We start from the raw sequence: 18,812 nt of genomic DNA on the forward strand, positions 1-18,812 counted from the left end.
CATCTCTGATCCACCCCACGACTGCAGAATCATCTGAGTATTTCTGCAGATGACAGGAGTCTGTCTTGTACTGGAAGTCTGAAGTGTACAGAGTGAAAAGGAATGGTGAGAGTACAGTCCCCTGTGGTGCTCCTGTGCTGCTGACTACCTGGTTAGACTCACAACCCTTCAGTCTCACAAACTGTGGTCTGTTTGTCAGGTAGTCTTTGATCCAGGAGATTGTTGAGGCCTCCACCTGAGTCTTCTGGAGTTTCTGACAAAGCAAATCAGGCTGGATTGTATTAAATGCACTGGAGAAATCAAAGAATATGATCCTCACAGTGCTACTGGCTTTGTCCAGATGACAGTGGGTTTGTTGAAGCAGGTGTATGATGGCATCTTCAACTCCAACTCCACAGCAATAAGCAAACTGAAGGGGGTCCTGATGGTTTACTGTTTGCTTACTCAGGTGGGCCAACAGGAGTCTCTCTAGGACCTTCATGATGTGAGATGTCAGGGCAACAGGTCTATAGTCATTGAGGACTGGTGGGTGAGTTTCCTTTGGTACCGGAACAAGACAGGAGGTCTTCCACAACACCGGAACCTTCTTCTGGGCCAGGCTAAGGTTGAAGAGGTGCTGCAGAATCCCACAGAGCTGCTCTGCACAGGCCTTCAGGACTCTAGGGCTGACATGATCTGGACCTGCAGCCTTATTCCTATTCAGTCTCTCCAGTTGTCTCTTCACCTGACTTCTTGAGACACACAGGTGGAAGGGGGAAGCAAAGGAAGCATCCTTTCTGGAGGGATCATATTCAACAAGGTTGCAGCTGCAGCACCTACACAATTACTGGCAACCCTGGTGAAGATCAATCAATTAATCATTTTAGACCAGTCATCATATAAAAGAAGGGCAAAAAAGTGCTTTACATGAAGACAAAGCAACAATAATGTTCAGCAAAGAGCTAATGAAAGGTAAAAAGTCTTGAAAATGCAGAGTAAATTGTGTTAATTATAATGAGGAAAAAGCAGAGGTAGACATGAAAATTCAAGAAGCAGTGTAAAATCCTAACAAGAGAGATAAAACCAAAACAATAAAGGATCAGCTAAAAATATTAAGTAAGTGTAACACATAAAACAAAATGGTATAGTAATAGTATCAATACTAAAAACTTAAAAGCAATTTAAAGTGAGACTAAGAGTGCAATAAAACAATAATTCAACGCAGGTTCTTTCTCTTATTTTTGAAATAACAAAAGGCCTTTTCCCAAGACCAGGGTGATCAGGATGGGTTATCCAATAAAAGTAGATCTGATCAAATAAGATGTGCACAAAAGCTTCAAACTAAATTGTTATAGAAATTTGGTCACTACCGAAATGCCACTTTTTGCTGCAAAACTTCAAGGCTCACGTGAGCTAGCTCAGACAAATAACTATATGGTAGACATCCCCTTACTTATGAAGATCAACTTGCATTTACCTAACATGAAATGCACGTTTTCCTGTCATTCCTTTTTAAAGAGTGCCTTAGAACAACAGGCATCTGTATCACGTCATATTTATACTCCAGAAAAACAGGAAGTAGTAGATTACCGATGAAAAGTTCCCAGGCACTCTGACCAACTTGAAGATTAATAAATTGAATATTTCAGCTAAATGTCTTTCACATTAATTATTAATTTGTTGTAAACTTATTTTCTTACTTTAAGATTATTTGTCAGCACTCAGTAATTGCTTAAATTGCAAATTGGATTTTTCAGTGTGTGATAATGCTACTGCAATACAAAATAAGTTTATTTTTAAGTCTTTTCTTACATCTGTACCAGGCTTTGCTTGTCTGAAATCTTTTAACAACAGGGTTAAGGGATTATTAAATCAAAAAGCATTGCACAAAGAAGTTTTGATTATGACATTTATTTTTAAATATTTATCAGAATCTTTTTATTGAGACATTCTAGAAATCTTTATATTTTTCTGATCTTATATCTGCTGATTCCTGAAGTTCAGAATGTTTTATCTGCTCTCAGTTTAAGCAACTTATAATGAGCACTTACATACAACAATGCTTTGCAGCTCAGTGGACTGCTATGTAAAGGTCTGGACCCTAAGAACCATTATCATGACACAAACATGATCACACTGAGATTTACCAACTTGTGTCTCACAAAAGCATTCACACGGCTTGAACCTCTTCACATTTTGACACATTAAAAATAATAATTTGAAAGTAGTATATTTCAGTTCAGCCTCCTTGAGTCAATACTCTGAGTTTCAACTGAAATGACCTCTGTCTCATCCAGATTTAAAAATCTATAGACTGGATATTCTTTGCAAAACAGCTCAGGCTCATTCAGACTGGATGAAGAACATCTGAATAACAATTTTCTCTTGCGACAGATTCTCAATTGGATTTAGGTATGGACTTTAAGTGAATGAGTATCCATCCATCCAATATACTATGTACCCACTCATCCATGCAGGGTTGCAGGGGGGTGGTGACTATGTCCTGTTGTCATTGAGTGAGAGGCGGTGTAGTCTCTGGACAGGTCACCAAATTTGAATGCAGGACTTGTTTGCTGTAGGGAAACAGTGCTAACAATATACAATTTAGTGAATGAATATAAATTTCTAAAAAATCAAAAGTATTTCAGTGCTCTGCCTATATGCTTCGTATCAACCTGCTAGAATGTGAACCTCTGCTCAGATGTTCTTCCAGCACTGCCTTGTATTTAGCTTCATCCATCTTCATGTCAACTCTGATTTTCTTCCCTGTCTGTGTTGATGAAATTAGCTCTTACCTCTTCTACATGTTTGCTGTCGCTACTGCATGGCATTAAGCGCACTGTAACTGTAACTTCTAATGGCTTTTTTTTAAATCTTGGTTTCCTTCTTGCCTGTCTTCTGTAAAGGCCTAATTTGTGAAGTCACGGAGTAATATTTTCCCTTTTGACAGATTCTTTCACCTGAGTTTGGATCTTTGCAACACCTCCAAAGTTCCTTCAGGGCTCTTGGCTGCTCTTCTAATTAATGCTCCTTTTGGCCAGCCCATCAGATAAGGTGTGCTACCATGTCTTGGGGGGTTTGCCGTTGCGTCATATTATTGAGAACAGTACTGTTATGCTCTCTTCTCCACCACTTTTTCCCTGACCTGTCTGGCTTGCTCCCTTGTCTTCATGATGCTGCTGTTCACTATTGTTCTCTAACAAACCTCTGAACCCTTCTTCTTCTTTCAGTTTTATGGCAGATTGCAACTATGACTTTAAGGTGCATACCGGCACCTACTATATCGGAGTATGTAGCATGAATTATGTTCAATGGGATTACTTTATAACATTAGAAAAATAAATAAATAAATCTAACTAAAACTAACTAAATCATATATTATATCCCTATATTTTTCAGATATTGTATAACATCTTATCATGTTTCCTTTATCCCCTCTCCTGTTGTTCCTAATAAACTTTCAAAGTCCCATTTCCTTCCTACCTGACTTATCTTTTGATTTAGTCTAATCATTTCATCCTTATATTTCCTACAATGTAACAAAATATGCTCAATATTTTCTGTGGCTTTACATTCCAAACACTCATCTGTTTCACTTTTACCTAATACAAACAATGTTTTATTTAATCGTGTATGATCAAATCTTAATCTGGTTAAAACAGACTTATCTGTTCTTTCTAGCAACACCCTTGGCATTAATAGATTTCTGTACTCAATAATATTTCCTTCAACTTTTATCCATGTCCCACCTGTCCTGCCATTTCTTCATTATTTCTTTTTTGATTATTGTCTTAGTTTCTTCTTTTCCAAAAGGTATTAATATTATTTTGTTCTGATTTATCTTTTAGCTATTTTGTCTGCTTCCTCATTCCCTTTATACCTACATGGACAGGTACCCAACAAAATATTATATCCATTTGAAGCCTCTGTAATCTAAATAAACTTTGATGGGTTTCTAGCATTAAATCTACTCTGTTAGATTTCATATTTTGAACTCTAGAGAATCAACACACCACTCGTGTCCATCTTACTTCTTTAACCCACGCCATCATCTTGGCTGTATATGCTGACACCTTTTCAGGTAATCTTTTCCCAACGCTTATATTCATTGTTGGTATGTATATTCCAATTCCTACCTTATCTTCTTCATCCTTGGACCCGCCTGTATAAATGTCTAAATAACTGTAATATTTGCTTCTTATTTACTGATTTGCCAGAAATCCTTTCCTACTCTCCTTTTCCTGCCCACTCCTTTAGTTTCATCATATTTAAATCTATCTCAGTTTTTGAAAACAACCAGATGTGGATATCACTAATAGGTTTACAGGAGTCAAACCATTGATTCGCTATTTTATATTTCTCTGATTTAGCCAAAAACCATTACCTTTAAAATAATTATATTCCCAACATTCCTGAATAACACTCCTGACAGGGTTTTCATTCCCAGAACCACGTAAAAAGCACCAGTATTTAAGCATGAGTTTATCTCTTTTTAGGTCTAAAGGCATTTCTTCCAACTCAACCTGTATTGCTTTAGTTGGTTTTGATCACCTAATTGGATTTATACTGAGATTAAATTACACACAGGTGAACTCCATTTACTAATTAAGGTGCTTCAGAAATTTATTTAGGGGCATTACCTATGAGGGGGTCAATACACTTCCACCCAACGCGTTTAAGATTACCATTAAAAAAATATATTTTTTAACCAGGAACACTCTAGGAAAAACAAATCTATTTTACTAGAGGGTCCTGGCTAAGACGGCTACAGCAAGATTATAAAACCGTGCATGATTTCTCCTCCATTTCATATGTATGCACTACTTTGTGAGGGCCAGACACATAAAATCCTGATAAAATACGTGAAGGTTTTTGTCTGTATCGTGAGAAAATGTGAAAAAGGACCAAGGGCTACGAATATTTTTGCAGCTGTATGTAGGACTAATAAATACATGTGCAAATGTGGGGAAATATGAAGAGTAAATGACACTGAATTATGGAGTATCGTTAAACCTAACTACAGTTTAGGTGCACTTTATGTTCAGAAATCTCAATCGGAAAGGACGCTGTCATTGTAGATTACGGGATTTACAGAATTAATCATTTTCTTGTATTTTAAATGAACATTTTTATTAAATCTATTTCTATACAGTGTGATCTTTTACAACTACCTTTTTTCCTGTTGTTCTGTTTGTACTGTAATCACTTTATCCAAAGAGATGGATAATTGATTGCTATTAATTACCTCCTATTCGTGTAACGTAGCGTGAAGGCATCACGTTCCGCTTCTTTCCTCACAATCTGATGTTTGAATGCAGCAAAATGAAAGTAATAAAGTTCGTTTTGATTAAAAACGGACCAAAATGGCACTAAAACTGCTGCTGAAACCACCAGCCCGCTAAGGGAGAATATGTTACATGTTTTAATCAAACGTCCGTCAGAAACCGGATATGACATCAACACAGACAGGCTCCTTTTGTCTAACGACCGTTTCGGAGAGGAAGTGAAGCTCAGAAGAAGCAGCTAGCTAAGCGTAGAAAAAAAGGAAAAAAATAGTAAGACAGAAAGGGGGAGGAAACTTCACTGATTTACAGGAATTTTGACAAAGTTGGACCCCGGGCCCATATTGTTCGGACTATTTGGAGTTTCAGACTGGAAAACGGAGCCGCCTGGACCGGTAAACGTTGATGTTCTCTTTGCCGTCGTTTGTAATTTCCCCTAAATGTGTCTGACTGTGCTGCCGCCGCCTCTCCGCCGCAGCCGGAAGTCTGTGAGGATGGTCTGGGGTTTTTTTCGGTTTTTTTTATCCTTTAGGTTTTTTTTTTTTTTTTTTTTTTGGTTGTTATGTTTTTGTTTGTACCAAATAGGGGGGCCACTCAGACACGTTGTCTGCTAGCTGCAGTTATTCAGCACGGTGGGCCTGAGCAACTACAACACCTACTGGGCCCGAATGGAGTCATGCTTCTGAGCTCCAGCATTACTTATTAGACCCGCTATGTAGCACTTTATACAAGCTAGTGTTGTTAGCTCATTTCATACTACTAGCTTACAGCAAACTGTCAGTAGCTGGTATTAAACAAGTTTGCTACTAACCTAGAAGATTTATAGCCACTTATTCTAAGATCCCAAAATACTAATATGGGAGCAATTTGTGAATTGATCAAAGTGTAGGAAACACCTATACCTACCTGCCAATAGAACTGGCTACCAAGAAGTATTTGCCTTTTCAAGCTACATTAACAACCATCTTTCAGTCTGTTTACTCTATATTACAGAGCTGGGCACTCTGTGAAATCATAGACAAGGGCTCTCAGGGACCCCAAAATCCCCATCTTTTGGATTTTCTTGCTGAAGATGTTCTCAATGATGGTGGAGATAAATTACTCATGGGAAAAATATGTTTAATTTAAATTAGATGCATTTTACTTTCTTTGTTTTAGGGTGCTGCTCTGGTTTAGCTCTGCCATCCTGAACTGTTATTTAGACGGCAAAGTCTACTACAGTTAAAATTGTTGAATTACCTTAACCTATGTTGCTTTAATAGTGTCCAATTTAATGTGACCCTAAACAGACGGTCATTCTTGAACACCCTTGAATGCATCTGAAATAAAACAATTCTGTAAAGAAGAGCCAGCCAAAATTCCAACCTCGGCTCGTTGCCAGTTACAGGAAAAGATTGATGGCAGTTGTTGCTACCAAAGGTGGCACAACCAGTTTTTACAAAGCAATAACTTTTTTTGCTTGAGGCTATATGGGTTTGGAAAGCTTTTTTTTCCTTTTAATAATGATCATTTGAAAACTGCATTTGGTTAAACTCATGTCATCTTGATCTGAAACATTTAAGTGGGACAAAAAATAAAAAACAAAAGAAATCTGTAAGGTGAAAATATTTATTTAGCAACATTCAACTTTTTGCAAGTTCATAACACATAGAATATATATGGCAGCAATTATTGTACTCCAGACAGTCAATTGTGATGTAAATATTACACACACTGATATTGCAATAATGGTATATTCGCAATATATTATGCAGCCTTAACCATTTCTCTAAAGCCCGACCACTAGGCAGGATGAGGGTTTTTTTTTTTGACACCACACAAACCGGAAGGGTTGGTAGGGGAGGTGACATATATTTCCACAAAGCTCACTGTTAGAGAACTGCACCACAAATTGCCATCTTGGAGTCACCAACTCTCTGTAGCAACCATTGGATTCCAGCTACATATTTGGGAGGTATGCCAGAAAAAAACCCTTCCCTTTGCCGCATTCACAGACGTAAACATTTGGATTTTGCTAATCTCTACCGGGAGTTTAACTTTGAATGTCTGCTTTGGTCAGATGAGACTTTAATCGTTTAAATAAAAGAGTAATATTCTGTAATATAAACTGAGGCACACTAATTATTCCTAAATGTACGTTTTTGTTAACACAACAGAACATTGGTGAAAAAAAGTACATGCATCTGACCAACTACATGAAGTGTCCCAAGTGGATTTATCGCTGATATTAATTAGAGCTGCGCAATGTATAAAATCACTGTCGTCATTACAAAATCAATGTTTGGAAGGAAAGCTTAGATGCAATATTTAGGAGGATACAATGTTTCATGTCTTAATATATTTGGCCAGTTGGATGGAGTCTAAATGCCTTTAATGGTGAAACCTGGTGTGTATCTTATAGCTGACAAGCTAAAGCTTATAGGGAGTGGTGAGGACGTCATAGATGATAGAGAAGGAAAAGTGTCCTGAAAATGGGGGTTATTTGTAATTGAAATTGCAATTTTCAGCAATAGTATGGCAATTAAATATATTTTCTGATATTGTGCAATATGTACTTAAAATCTTATCACGATATTTTGTGGTACCGTTGTGATAATGTTAAAAGTGAAGTTAAGACTGTTTACAACTTTTTTCTGGTCACTGAGGTTATCGAAGTCCTGCCCCATCTGCTACAGTTACTCTCCGGGTTGGAATCACATGTTCAAATATTTCTTTCAAGGCTTCTACAACTTCTAAAACTTGCAACAACCTGTTTCAAATTTAAGACAAAGAAGTGCAGGGGACTGTTTTTATTACCGTATGTATTATTAGCAGCAAACAAAATACAAAAGCTTCTATATGGTGCTCTACAAATAATAAATTCATCCGACAGGCTTGCACTTATCACAGCCAGCAGGCGTAGGACAGACTGAATCGGTTTTGTCCTGTTAGAATAGACGACTGTAAAAATGAGTGACATGAACTGAATCAAGCCTGGTGCTGAAAGAACTGGTTGGATCCCCCCTAATCCTTTCATTCAGAACATATCTTAATCGTCATCCTCAGCTCTGCCGCCAACCTAAGCCTCCTTAATGTGGATAGAAGTGGGTTCCCAGAACATTTAGATCATTTCAGGTTGAGTTTCATTGTCTCTTTATCTTATTTTGCAGGTCTATTAACCTTATAATTTGCTGTTGTGTTTTTTTTTTTTGTTCTTGCAGAAATGATGGAAGACTCTCCTTTTAATTCATCATATTTCTGGTCTCCTGTCCCCACTGTGCCCGCACAGGTATAAGCTGCATTTAGGATTGACATAAACCAAAATATTTAACAACTCCTCACTAGAGCATGACAACATTATTCTCCTATCCTGTCTCCTGGCAGCTTGAGAATGCCATGTTTCTGAACAAGGTGAAGGAGCACCAGGAGAAGAATGTCTCATTCTCTCCATCATCGGCTTCCCACTACCAGACAACTCTTCTTACTATCCCAAGTCCTGGAGCCAAGACAGATGGAGGCGGGCAGGCCGGCGGTGCACCACACCTCCACCCTCCGCACAGCACCCAGAACATCACAGTGTTACCTGTCCCCCCTACGGGCATCATGACAGCAGGTACTCTTGTTTCTGCCTACAGGAGCCTTTAGGGCCAGCTCTTTCAGTTTTACCAGCTGAAACGGTGGACGTAATGTGTGATGATGCAGAAGATGGTTTCTAAACGGAGCAACTCCGGAGTTTACCGTGGATTCATAACAGCAGAGCATTAAATGATTCAGTTGATGAGAACAAATGTTGCCAATAGGATAGCCTGAGGGTAAAATGAACATCTGTGTGTCTCTTTTTATTTCACAACCACAGGGAGGCTTCTCAGGAATCATTCAGCAGCTCTTTACTTTTTGCATACTCTTTTTGTAATTCTGTTTTAACACTTCCAGGCTCAGCAGAACACATTAAATATGCATTTCATGGTACATTTATATCAGCCTATAATACTTTGTCTCTCTCCGTGCAGCTGGTCTGGTAATCACTACACCTCAGGGAACGCTGGTCTCTCCCACTTCCTCTCAGTCGTTAGTCTCCGGTCATCCGGCGACCACCATGATTGTTTCAGCGCTTCATTCTACAGGTGAAAAATAGTCCCACCCACTAATTATACTGAGATTAACTCAGTGCAGTTGATTGGATTAGATTTAAGGGCATCTGAGTACAAAGGGGTGAATAATAATGCACACCACAATTTTCTGTAATTTTCTCAAGTAACCATTGCATTCCACTGTACAGTTCTAAAATACATTGTGTTGGTCCACCAAACAGTATTATCTCTATAAAATACATTAAAATCTGTAGTATTAATGTAAAAAAGTTCAGGAGGGTTTAAATATTTTTGCAAGGTTCTTGATCATGTTTTGTTTTGCAAACACTAAGACCAAAAGTAATGTGTGTAAGTGACCCACATTGACTACCAATATTTTTTCATGACTCAAGTCAGAACTATAACACTTTCATATATTTGCTTAGTGAAATAAGTTCTTGGGCTAAGAAGGAAAAAAGGCTTGTTGCATCATAGAAAACAGGTTATGGAAAATAGGTCTAGTATGAACAGCACATGGATGCCATCTGATTCAGATACAGCTTAAAAGTATGAGTGTTCACACCTCTCTTTAAAGCTTGTTCTGAATGATTAGATCTCAGCTATCTGCTTCACATGCAAAAAATCTAGGAGCAAGTCGTAGGTACAAGTCAGTCTAGTAACATTCAAACAATTGGGCTGCATTTTTACTTTGGTTCAGGCTCACCTGAATTGCAAGTTTAAGGCGGGGGTCAGCAATTTGTACAGTCCAAGCAGCCACATTTTGCCTTTCTTGATACTAAGTCTTATTTGTCAAACAGTAAAAACTACTTATATATAAACTAGAATTTGTCAAAGTAAAGCTACGGTCAAACTCTTATATCATGTACATTAGCATAACTTAAAACAAATTATGTGGATATGTTTTTTTCTTTTTTGCACCATCACCTTCTCATTTGTTTTTGTTTTTTTGTTGTTTTTTTATGATTGCCTGACCATCTTGGGCTGAATGTTTTATCACTCTGTACACTGTCTACAAGGTCAAGAGTTCAGCATGCTGAGGTGCTTGAGTCTTCATCAGTGCAGACAGAGAGTATGCATTGCATTGCATGAGATTGTAACTGTCTCATTGGGTCAATACTGCAACATTTGAGTAGCAGTTATGTAAATTCTGTAGCAGTGGTCCACATGTGCAGTATCTATTGCGCCTGTGAGTTGACATGACCTGAACATCAGCTCGAGATAACATATCATCTGCTACAGTATTGGATTATTATAATTCTTTACTTAAAGGAAAAAGCTCCTTAGAAATGCAATGGTCAGTGAGACAGTTGTTACAATGACCCATAATTAATTTTAGAAATAAAAACATCAAAACTTGAGATGAGAATAACTCTTAAAAAGATTTCAAAAAGATGCATTTCTTTTTAAGAGGGTTCTTCCTTTCTAAGATGAAGTTCCTATCTTGTTGTAGACAAGAAAGAAGGAGATGGAATGTCCCACGTAGTCGTGATGCCATCACCCTCCAAACGAGGGAGAAAAAAGAAGTCGATGCTGTCTAGAATTACAACTCTGGGAGGACCCGTAAATGACACACTAATACTGACACACCTGACACCTGGTGGACAGGTAAAACAATAGCTAGAGGAAAATGGGAAGTTTTAGCTGACAAAAACAAAAGTTTGCAAACTTTCTGTTGTTGTTTTGGAAAGGTGTCATCTTTGCAGCATCATACTGGAGATCCATATGAACTGTCTAATGAAGACGAAGAACATGGGCATAAAGACTCCACAAAGACATACAGGTACGGTTTCAAGTAAAAAGCATCTGCTGTGCGTCCTCGCTCTGGCTGTATAGATGACCTAGGTGCTGCTGACACAGAAACAAACATGCATAGTGGCACTTCTAAACATTCTTTTCTGCATGTTTTGGCAGGACAGGAGTCTTTGTTGCAGATGCTTGATCATTTATTTTAAAAGACAAACACACCTCTGCTCTGTAGGTCCTCTTTGCTTCTGCACATGCTGCACGTTAGCCTTGCTTCTTCCTCTGTTGTATCTGTAGACTTTTCCGTTTCTGTTTTTTACTAAATTTTCGCTTTAACATCTTTCTGTGTTGTCTGGTAGTGTAACATTTGTTAACCCACTTCTGTCTTCTGGGTATTCTTTTATAATTTATTTTCTCCTATATCTTAATTATCTGACTCACCGTTCCTTTTCCTCCTCCTCCTATCTCCCCTCTCCTGAACCCTCTTCCCCATCCCATCTTCTCTCATTTCTTTTCTTCTTCTCTGGTTTTGTTGCCCCTTGTTTTGGTTCTCCTTCCTCCATCCCGGCCTCCCATTTCTGTGTCTCCCTGCCTGTAGGTGCCGGATGTGTGCGGCGACCTTCTTCAGTAAGTCTGACATGCAGATCCACTCCAAGTCGCACACAGAGGCCAAACCTCACAAGTGTCCTCACTGCGCCAAGTCGTTCGCCAACTCGAGCTACCTGGCCCAGCACATCCGCATCCACAGCGGGGCCAAGCCTTACACCTGCTCCTACTGCCAGAAATCTTTCAGGCAGCTCAGTCACTTACAGCAGCACACACGGTACTGCAGACCCTGCCCTTCCTCCCTCTTCCTTCCTCTCCCCCGTATTGCAGACGCAGAAAAATTAGTTGCTACCCTTCCTCTGAAACAACTTGAAACTGACAAATGTTTGATGAGGTCCCTTATTTTTTACTCCATATGTAACACAAATCAGACTGTCTGTTTATTGTTGATTCAGTGTAATACTTTATATTATTAAAACAAAGGAAAATTGCATGGACAAAAAAAGATGGTACCTCCATTTTAACATTTCATTGCAGAAATTGCTTCCAACAAGAGATCTCTGCATTTGCAAACAGGTAGTTTTGCCTTCTCCTCCTGAGCAAACAGTCCACGCTGTCTCAGGTTTGAAGGGTACTAACTACACACTGTAATTTTCAGATCTTTCTGTGGACCTTCTGTAGGATTTAGATCTGGGGTCACTGAGGTTCTTTAAAGAATACCACGGTGTTATTCCCTCCCCCGGCCATGCATTTAACTGTATATTTTGGGTCATGATTCTGTTGGAGGAGCCATGACCTGAAGTTGTGCTTTCTGACCCTTGGCTGGATGTTTTGCTCCAAGATGCCTTAGTAATGTTGGGACATCACTGTGAGCTGAACAGATTTAAGGTTCCTTGTGTCAGATGCAGCTAAGCTGTCCCAAAACTAAACCAAGCTCCCTCCATCTTTCACAGTGGGTAGTGTTTTCTGTGAATGTAAAGCTGTGATATGATTTGCCAAAAAGCTCCCGTTTTGTCTCAGAGAACTGAAGGATATTCTCCCTAAAACCCTTGACCTGTTAGGCCTTTAGGTGTATTTCTCAGTATTGGAGCCCTCAGGATCTTCTTCCATGAAGGCCATTATGGTTCAGAATGCAGCGAATGGTGTGATTCAATTCAATTCAAAAATACTTTATTAATCCCAAAGGGAAATTAAATGTTGTTGTAGCTCATATTATGAACGTATCAGGAATTGATTTACCGTGACCTTAGAGTTTTGGTTTCCTTGGCTTTTTTATCATTCACACTTTCTTCTGGGACGTTGGCTACATCTCATTAACCATAACTTTTTAATATGATGTGTAACTGTGATCAAAGGAGCATTCAGCTGTGTGGAGATGGTATTGTAGCCTTTAATTCTAACATGGATATCTGTAGGTGCATCTCAGTAGGTCAACGAAACGCTAATTTATTTCAATATTTCAATTCAAAATGTGAAGCTCATGTATTATCTTTATATAGACAGTAACAGTGATATATTTCAGGTTTTATTTGTTGATTTTGATGAATATGGCTTATATCTAATAAAAACCCAACATTAAGTTTCTTTGAAAATATAAATTGGATTTTTATTGGAGAAATTTCAACCTACTGAAACGTTTGTCCAATTTAGTGCACAGTATTTGCACACAATACTTGGCTGGAGCTACTTTAGCATGAATTACTACATCAATGCAACGTAACATGGATCAGCCTATGGTTCTGCTGAGGTGTAATAGGTTGCTTTGATAGCGGTCTTCGGGTCTTTAGCATTGTTTGATTTGCCTTCTCTCATCTTCCTCTTGACCTTAACCCCATGTATTCTCTGTGGGGTTAAGGTCAATCAATCACAGTAACATCATGGTCATTGAACCAGCTTTTAGTACCTTTGGCATTGTGGGCAGCATCTCCATTGAGCTCCTCAGCGGGGGGAAGCTTGTAGTACTCTAAACCTTCCTGGTAGATACCAGCTTTGACAGTTGACTTTAGAAGACACAGTGGACCAACACCAGCAGATGACATTGCACCCCAGATCTTCACTGACTGTGGAAACTTCACACTGGATTTCAAGAAACTTAGATTCTGTTCCTCCTTACTCTTCCTTCTGTCTCTGGGACCTTGATTTCCAATAAATTACAAAATTTGCTTTCATCTGAAAAAAATAATTTGAATTATTGAGCAACAGTCCGGTCCTTGTTCTCCTTAGCCCAGCTAACACAAAGAATGGGACGCTTCCTGTCGCTTAACTTTTCATTATTTAGTGTGGATACAACACTCAGTGAACAGCCATCTTCTTTAGCAGTGACCTTCTGTAGCTCAACCTCCTAGTGGAGATTGTCACTGACTGGTTTTTTATGGAGTTTCAGATTTTCATTAGCTGTAAGCCATAAATATCAGAATTAACTAAAATAACTGTTTGCAGTATATGGCTGTGTGCATAATGAAGCCAAACGACTTTCACTATTTGAATTAAAATAACTGAAATAAATTATTTTCTCAATGACCTTTTAATTTACTGAGATGCACCTATACAATCGTCTTTCTGAGCTCCTCAGGCAGCTTCTTGTCTTTGCTTTGTGTGGTTCATCTTCAGTGCAGCGCACACATGACCAAACTAATCTGTAGCATGCTTGCGCCCTTTAAGTAGGCTGAATGACTGATGAAAGGCCTCCTAGACAAATTTGTCCATGCTATTATCTTTGAAAAATCACAACAAATATTTTCTGTTTTAGTTACTCTATCACATACTTAAGGCACTGTATAATAATTACTTTTATTTAAGTCATTTCTGAAGGGAAATGAAGCATCGTTTAAATAAGCTGTAAGGGTACCAACAAATTTGTCCACGTCTTTGCCCCTGTCCTGTTAACCTGTCATGCCGAGTGCCTCCTGGAGGCCAGGCTCCTGTCCTCCTCTCCTTCATTGAGACGGCAGGAGAATGATGTGCAGATGCATATTACATGCTTCTACATCCATCCAGTGACCTTTTCAGAAAATCCGATTTCAGATCAGACCTTTCTGGTTGCAGCTCTGCCTGCTAACAAGATTTTACATAATTCATACAATAATCAGAGAGCACATTTGAAATGTACAGCGTTGTGTTGCAATAATTCAGTCATGATATTTACTTTCTTGTTTTCTTTCTGCCTTTATGTTTGTGCACACATATTGCTTCGCTGCATTCTGTTTGCACCGCATCGGGTATTTCTTCCCTTATTTGCTTTAATGTGTTTTTCTCTGTTTCTCTGCACGTTCTGTCATTTCCTCTGCCGCATCCATAGACGCACACATTCACAAACACGTGAAATAGCAAGATTGGCTGACTCCCTCAGTGTTCTTCTCAACCTTTTATATTATGAGCTGTTAGGCTTCCTAATTTATGTTTTGTTTGCTTAGTTTTTTCATATTATTCTTGTTAAATTAGACGTTGATCAGTGTTTAGAAGTTGTTTGCTTCATTCTTTGTGTATTTTGACCAACCTCAGGTCCCTTCATCAAATCATTTCTGAATGCATGTTGATCTGAGCTCATCTGTTTGTAAAACTTTTCCCAGAAGAATGTGACCTTGCAAAAGGCATGATTTGGGTGGAACAAACACTACATTTTACTGACCATAATCAAACATCTTGTCCTCTTACATGTTTTGCTGAAACTGGTATAAAACCAGTTTGGGGCAGAGTCCCGTTTGCCACTCTGTTGCATCATCTCCATTTAAAAGAAACAGTTTTCAGCTTATTCAGAGCGTAAAAGGTTTAGCTGCTCCGGTGTTTTGGAGCCCTTTTTTGTCATAGTTTTCATGGCATAATGCTCTAATGTGTGACAGGTCTGGAATGAAGGAAGAGTAATGTAACACCTAAAACGTTTGCTATTAAAGCTTCGCTGTTAAAATGTAGCAGAATGTATATTGGCATTGTTTTGTTTAAATAAAACAGACCTTCTTTGGAAACATGAATGACTTTATCAGGTGTGTTGTAATTGTTGCAAAAGTTTTGTGTTTGCTGCCGTTTAAGATGGTTGTCTTTTCCACCTTTCTCCATCTAAAACCAACTGGCTGAACCTAATGGGAATGTCTAATTTATACTTTTTATTAGCAGCATCACCATTTAACTGTTTAATTATGCCATCCATCCATCTGGTTGTCGATCCATCCATCTATAGTTCATCTCTTTGTTCATCTATCATTAATCTAACCATTGGTTTGTCCATCCCTCCCTCCATCTATTCGTCCATCTATCATTCATCTTTGTTTATCTATCTATAAGTCTGTCCAACGGTTTGCCTGTCTCTCCTTCCATCTATCCATTTGTTTTCCCATCCATCTATCTTTCATGTCTGTTTATCTATTTATCCATTAGTCCATCCATTCATCCATCCATTTGTTTGTCCATCTATTTACTCATCTTTTATTTATTTTTTATTATAATTTTTTACATACATTTTAACTAAAAGTGACTTTCTAATATTTTACAGTTAATGTATTTTGTTCAAACCACTGCATTCAGTTTAAATACTTTAGATCAGTGCTACAGCATTATTTTTGAAAAAAAGAACAATTTGTTAATTTATTTTATTACATTCTTTATTGTTTAAATTATAGTTTAGTTGGTCTGATTTTCTGACACATTTCTGAAAGTGAATTGAAAACCAGAGCTGACGATAGTTTTTTTTCTTTGTAAATATTTTTTTTTTTATCTCTTTCACCTTCCTGTCTGTCCTCATCAGGAACCACACAGAGTCAAAACCCCACAAGTGTCCACACTGTACCAAGTCCTTCGCCAACTCAAGCTACCTGGCTCAACATGTCCGCATCCACACCGGAGTGAAACCTTACTCCTGCTCGTACTGCGACAAGTGCTTCAGACAGCTCAGTCACCTTCAGCAGCACAGCAGGTGAGTCCAGCTCTCGTCTTGAGTTTCTCACTTACCTGTGTGTTGCAGGACTTGGTGTACATGTGTGGGTTTGTGTTTTTCCTTTTATTTCTAATCCAGAATTCACACCGGGGATCGACCGTACAAATGCACCCATCCAGGTTGTGAGAAATCTTTCACACAACTCTCAAATTTACAGGTGTGAAAAAAACACATTTCTTTTATGTATATAACGAATAGGTTTAATGTGTCATTTTTTAAAGCTGTTTTTCTCTTTTAATGGTTTTCTCCCAGTCCCACCGGCGTCAACACAACAAAGACAAGCCCTACAAGTGCCCCCACTGCAATAAAGGATACATAGAGTCAGCGAGCCTGGAGGCACACATGACTACACACACAGTCAAACACGCCAGGATCTACTCGTGTGGTCTCTGCAACCGCTCTTATACCTCAGTAAGACAAATGTCCATTTCTGAAGAGCATTTCTACATGAAACACTATGAATCGCCTCACTGGCATCAGACAGCTGGCAGCTACTTAACTCCGTGTAGTCATGTGACCACTCTTTCCCCTTTACCTATCCTCCCTTCATCTCAGGAGACGTATCTGGTGAAACACATGGAGAAACACAACCCAGACCAGTTGACTGCTCCTGCAGTCTCTGCAGCACAGTCAGCGCAACAAAGCCAGGCCCAGGGCCAGGCTGGAGCTCAGAGCCGGGTGGAGAGCACGGACGGAGGGTTACGCCGACCCGGAGGCGCGGGGAACGGAGCGGGAGGCGGAGGTCAGCAAGGACAAAGCCAGAACAGCTACCCCCAGACAGAAAGCATGCCTTGTCCATTCGACCTGCATCAATATAAGACTGTATCTGCTGGTGACATCCAGTACAAACCAGTCAGCGTCGCTGACCTTACGTCCCACAAAGACCTCTGTCTCACCGTGTCAGCATCCACAATTGAGGTGGAACACCTCAACTCTTAGAGGTGAAGGAAGGAAGGTGGTTGGGAGGTACTTGATTCAAGTCGAGACAAACAGAGGATGGAGAGTCAAGGATTAAAGCAATACTAGGATAATATAGAAACTCTGGAACATATGACTGTGCCTGATTGATGAGTTGAGGCAGACAGGACAAAATATATGCTCACATGTTATACTGAAGACTGTTTCTTTTTTAATTTGTTTTTGTTTCGCCCGTGTTTTTCTTTGTTTTCCTTCCTGCTTAGTTGTTCTGTCTGAGTGAAAACTGCATTTAAAGACTAAGTCTATTTCAATCCATCACAGTGATGGTTTTATGATGGGATCTGTCTAAGAGAGTTTTTCCTTTTTATTGTTACCACCAAACGATCTTCCAAGCAAACACAGGTTTGACCATAGCAAAGATGAAATAAGCAGTCAACTGTGAAGGTAATTTTTTATACTTTCATACAGACTTTCAGTTTTACATCAGTGTTATTGCCTCTGCTGTTGGTGTAGCATACATGCTTTTGATCTTTCAAACCCTAAAAGGGATTTAAAAGGTTCATTCTTTTTCAGGAAAAACCAATCAAGTATATAAAGTTATCTACTATCACCTTATTATGTATGATTGAAAATCTAAGGAATTAAAAGAGGGATTTGTTTGCAGCTTCACATGACCTTTGAAGAAACGAGATACTTCAGCTGTCATGTAATCAAGTTTACTATGTTGTGTGTATGTGTGTATTGTTATCCAAACGTGCTCTTGCTATAATACTTCCACAATAACTATGTTTATAATAATTCTCTTTATGCTTAAATATAATAAAGAATATGAAATGTTTGATTTTTTTTGTCTCATTTTACTTGAGTGATGCAGTTATTTGCAAAGGTTTACTGGAATCGATACCTAATGTTCTGGCTAATTTTGTTCTTGTGGAAAAACTTTATAATACCCACTAAGGAAGAATTCAAGTATTCACTATTATAATTGTGAAAGTATCTTTTTAATTCATTCACTGGCTTCCCTAAGGTTACAGGATCAGGGAAGGACCGAGAATACATTAGTAGACAGAAGGATCTCCATGTATCGTGGTGGACCAGTCCACCTTTTTCCCTCGAGAAAATCATTGCCTGAAACTGTTTTTTTTGTGACTTTAAAGAGCTGTCTCTGAACCAAATGACTAGCAGCAGTCTTTTTTTTACTACAACTTATCAATAAATATTCAGTATCTACAAAGACCTTGATAGGATTCATTTTAATATAAAGCAACAACAACATTATTGATATTGGAATTTGAAATTTCTAGAATCTTTTAGAAATTAGTATCTCTTCATCAGAGGAAGAGCATC

The 18,812-nt window shown here is 38.6% G+C and overlaps 1 protein-coding gene across 1 annotated transcript; it reads left to right on the forward strand.

Moving 5' to 3' along the window:
- Positions 1-5,497: 5,497 nt before the first annotated feature.
- znf384b (zinc finger protein 384 b) lies at positions 5,498-18,303 on the forward strand. Its single transcript, XM_047361920.1, has 11 exons — positions 5,498-5,656; positions 8,462-8,529; positions 8,625-8,853; positions 9,251-9,364; positions 10,782-10,936; positions 11,020-11,111; positions 11,673-11,897; positions 16,359-16,526; positions 16,626-16,704; positions 16,800-16,958; positions 17,103-18,303. The coding sequence occupies exons 2-11, from the start codon at positions 8,464-8,466 to the stop codon at positions 17,484-17,486; spliced, it is 1,671 nt and encodes a 556-aa protein (XP_047217876.1). The 5' UTR covers positions 5,498-5,656; positions 8,462-8,463; the 3' UTR covers positions 17,487-18,303.
- The last annotated feature ends 509 nt before the right edge of the window (positions 18,304-18,812 follow it).

The sequence above is a fragment of the Girardinichthys multiradiatus genome, chromosome 3 (genome assembly GCF_021462225.1).
Source record: "Girardinichthys multiradiatus isolate DD_20200921_A chromosome 3, DD_fGirMul_XY1, whole genome shotgun sequence".
Lineage (NCBI taxonomy): Eukaryota > Metazoa > Chordata > Actinopteri > Cyprinodontiformes > Goodeidae > Girardinichthys > Girardinichthys multiradiatus.

Coding starts and splice junctions, on each gene's coding strand:
- znf384b (XM_047361920.1), top strand. CDS start 8,464: ATGATGGAAGACTCTCCTTTTAATTCATCATATTTCTGGTCTCCTGTC. Junction 8,854..9,250: donor TACGGGCATCATGACAGCAG/GTACTCTTGTTT, acceptor CTCTCCGTGCAG/CTGGTCTGGTAATCACTACA. Junction 16,705..16,799: donor CACAACTCTCAAATTTACAG/GTGTGAAAAAAA, acceptor GTTTTCTCCCAG/TCCCACCGGCGTCAACACAA.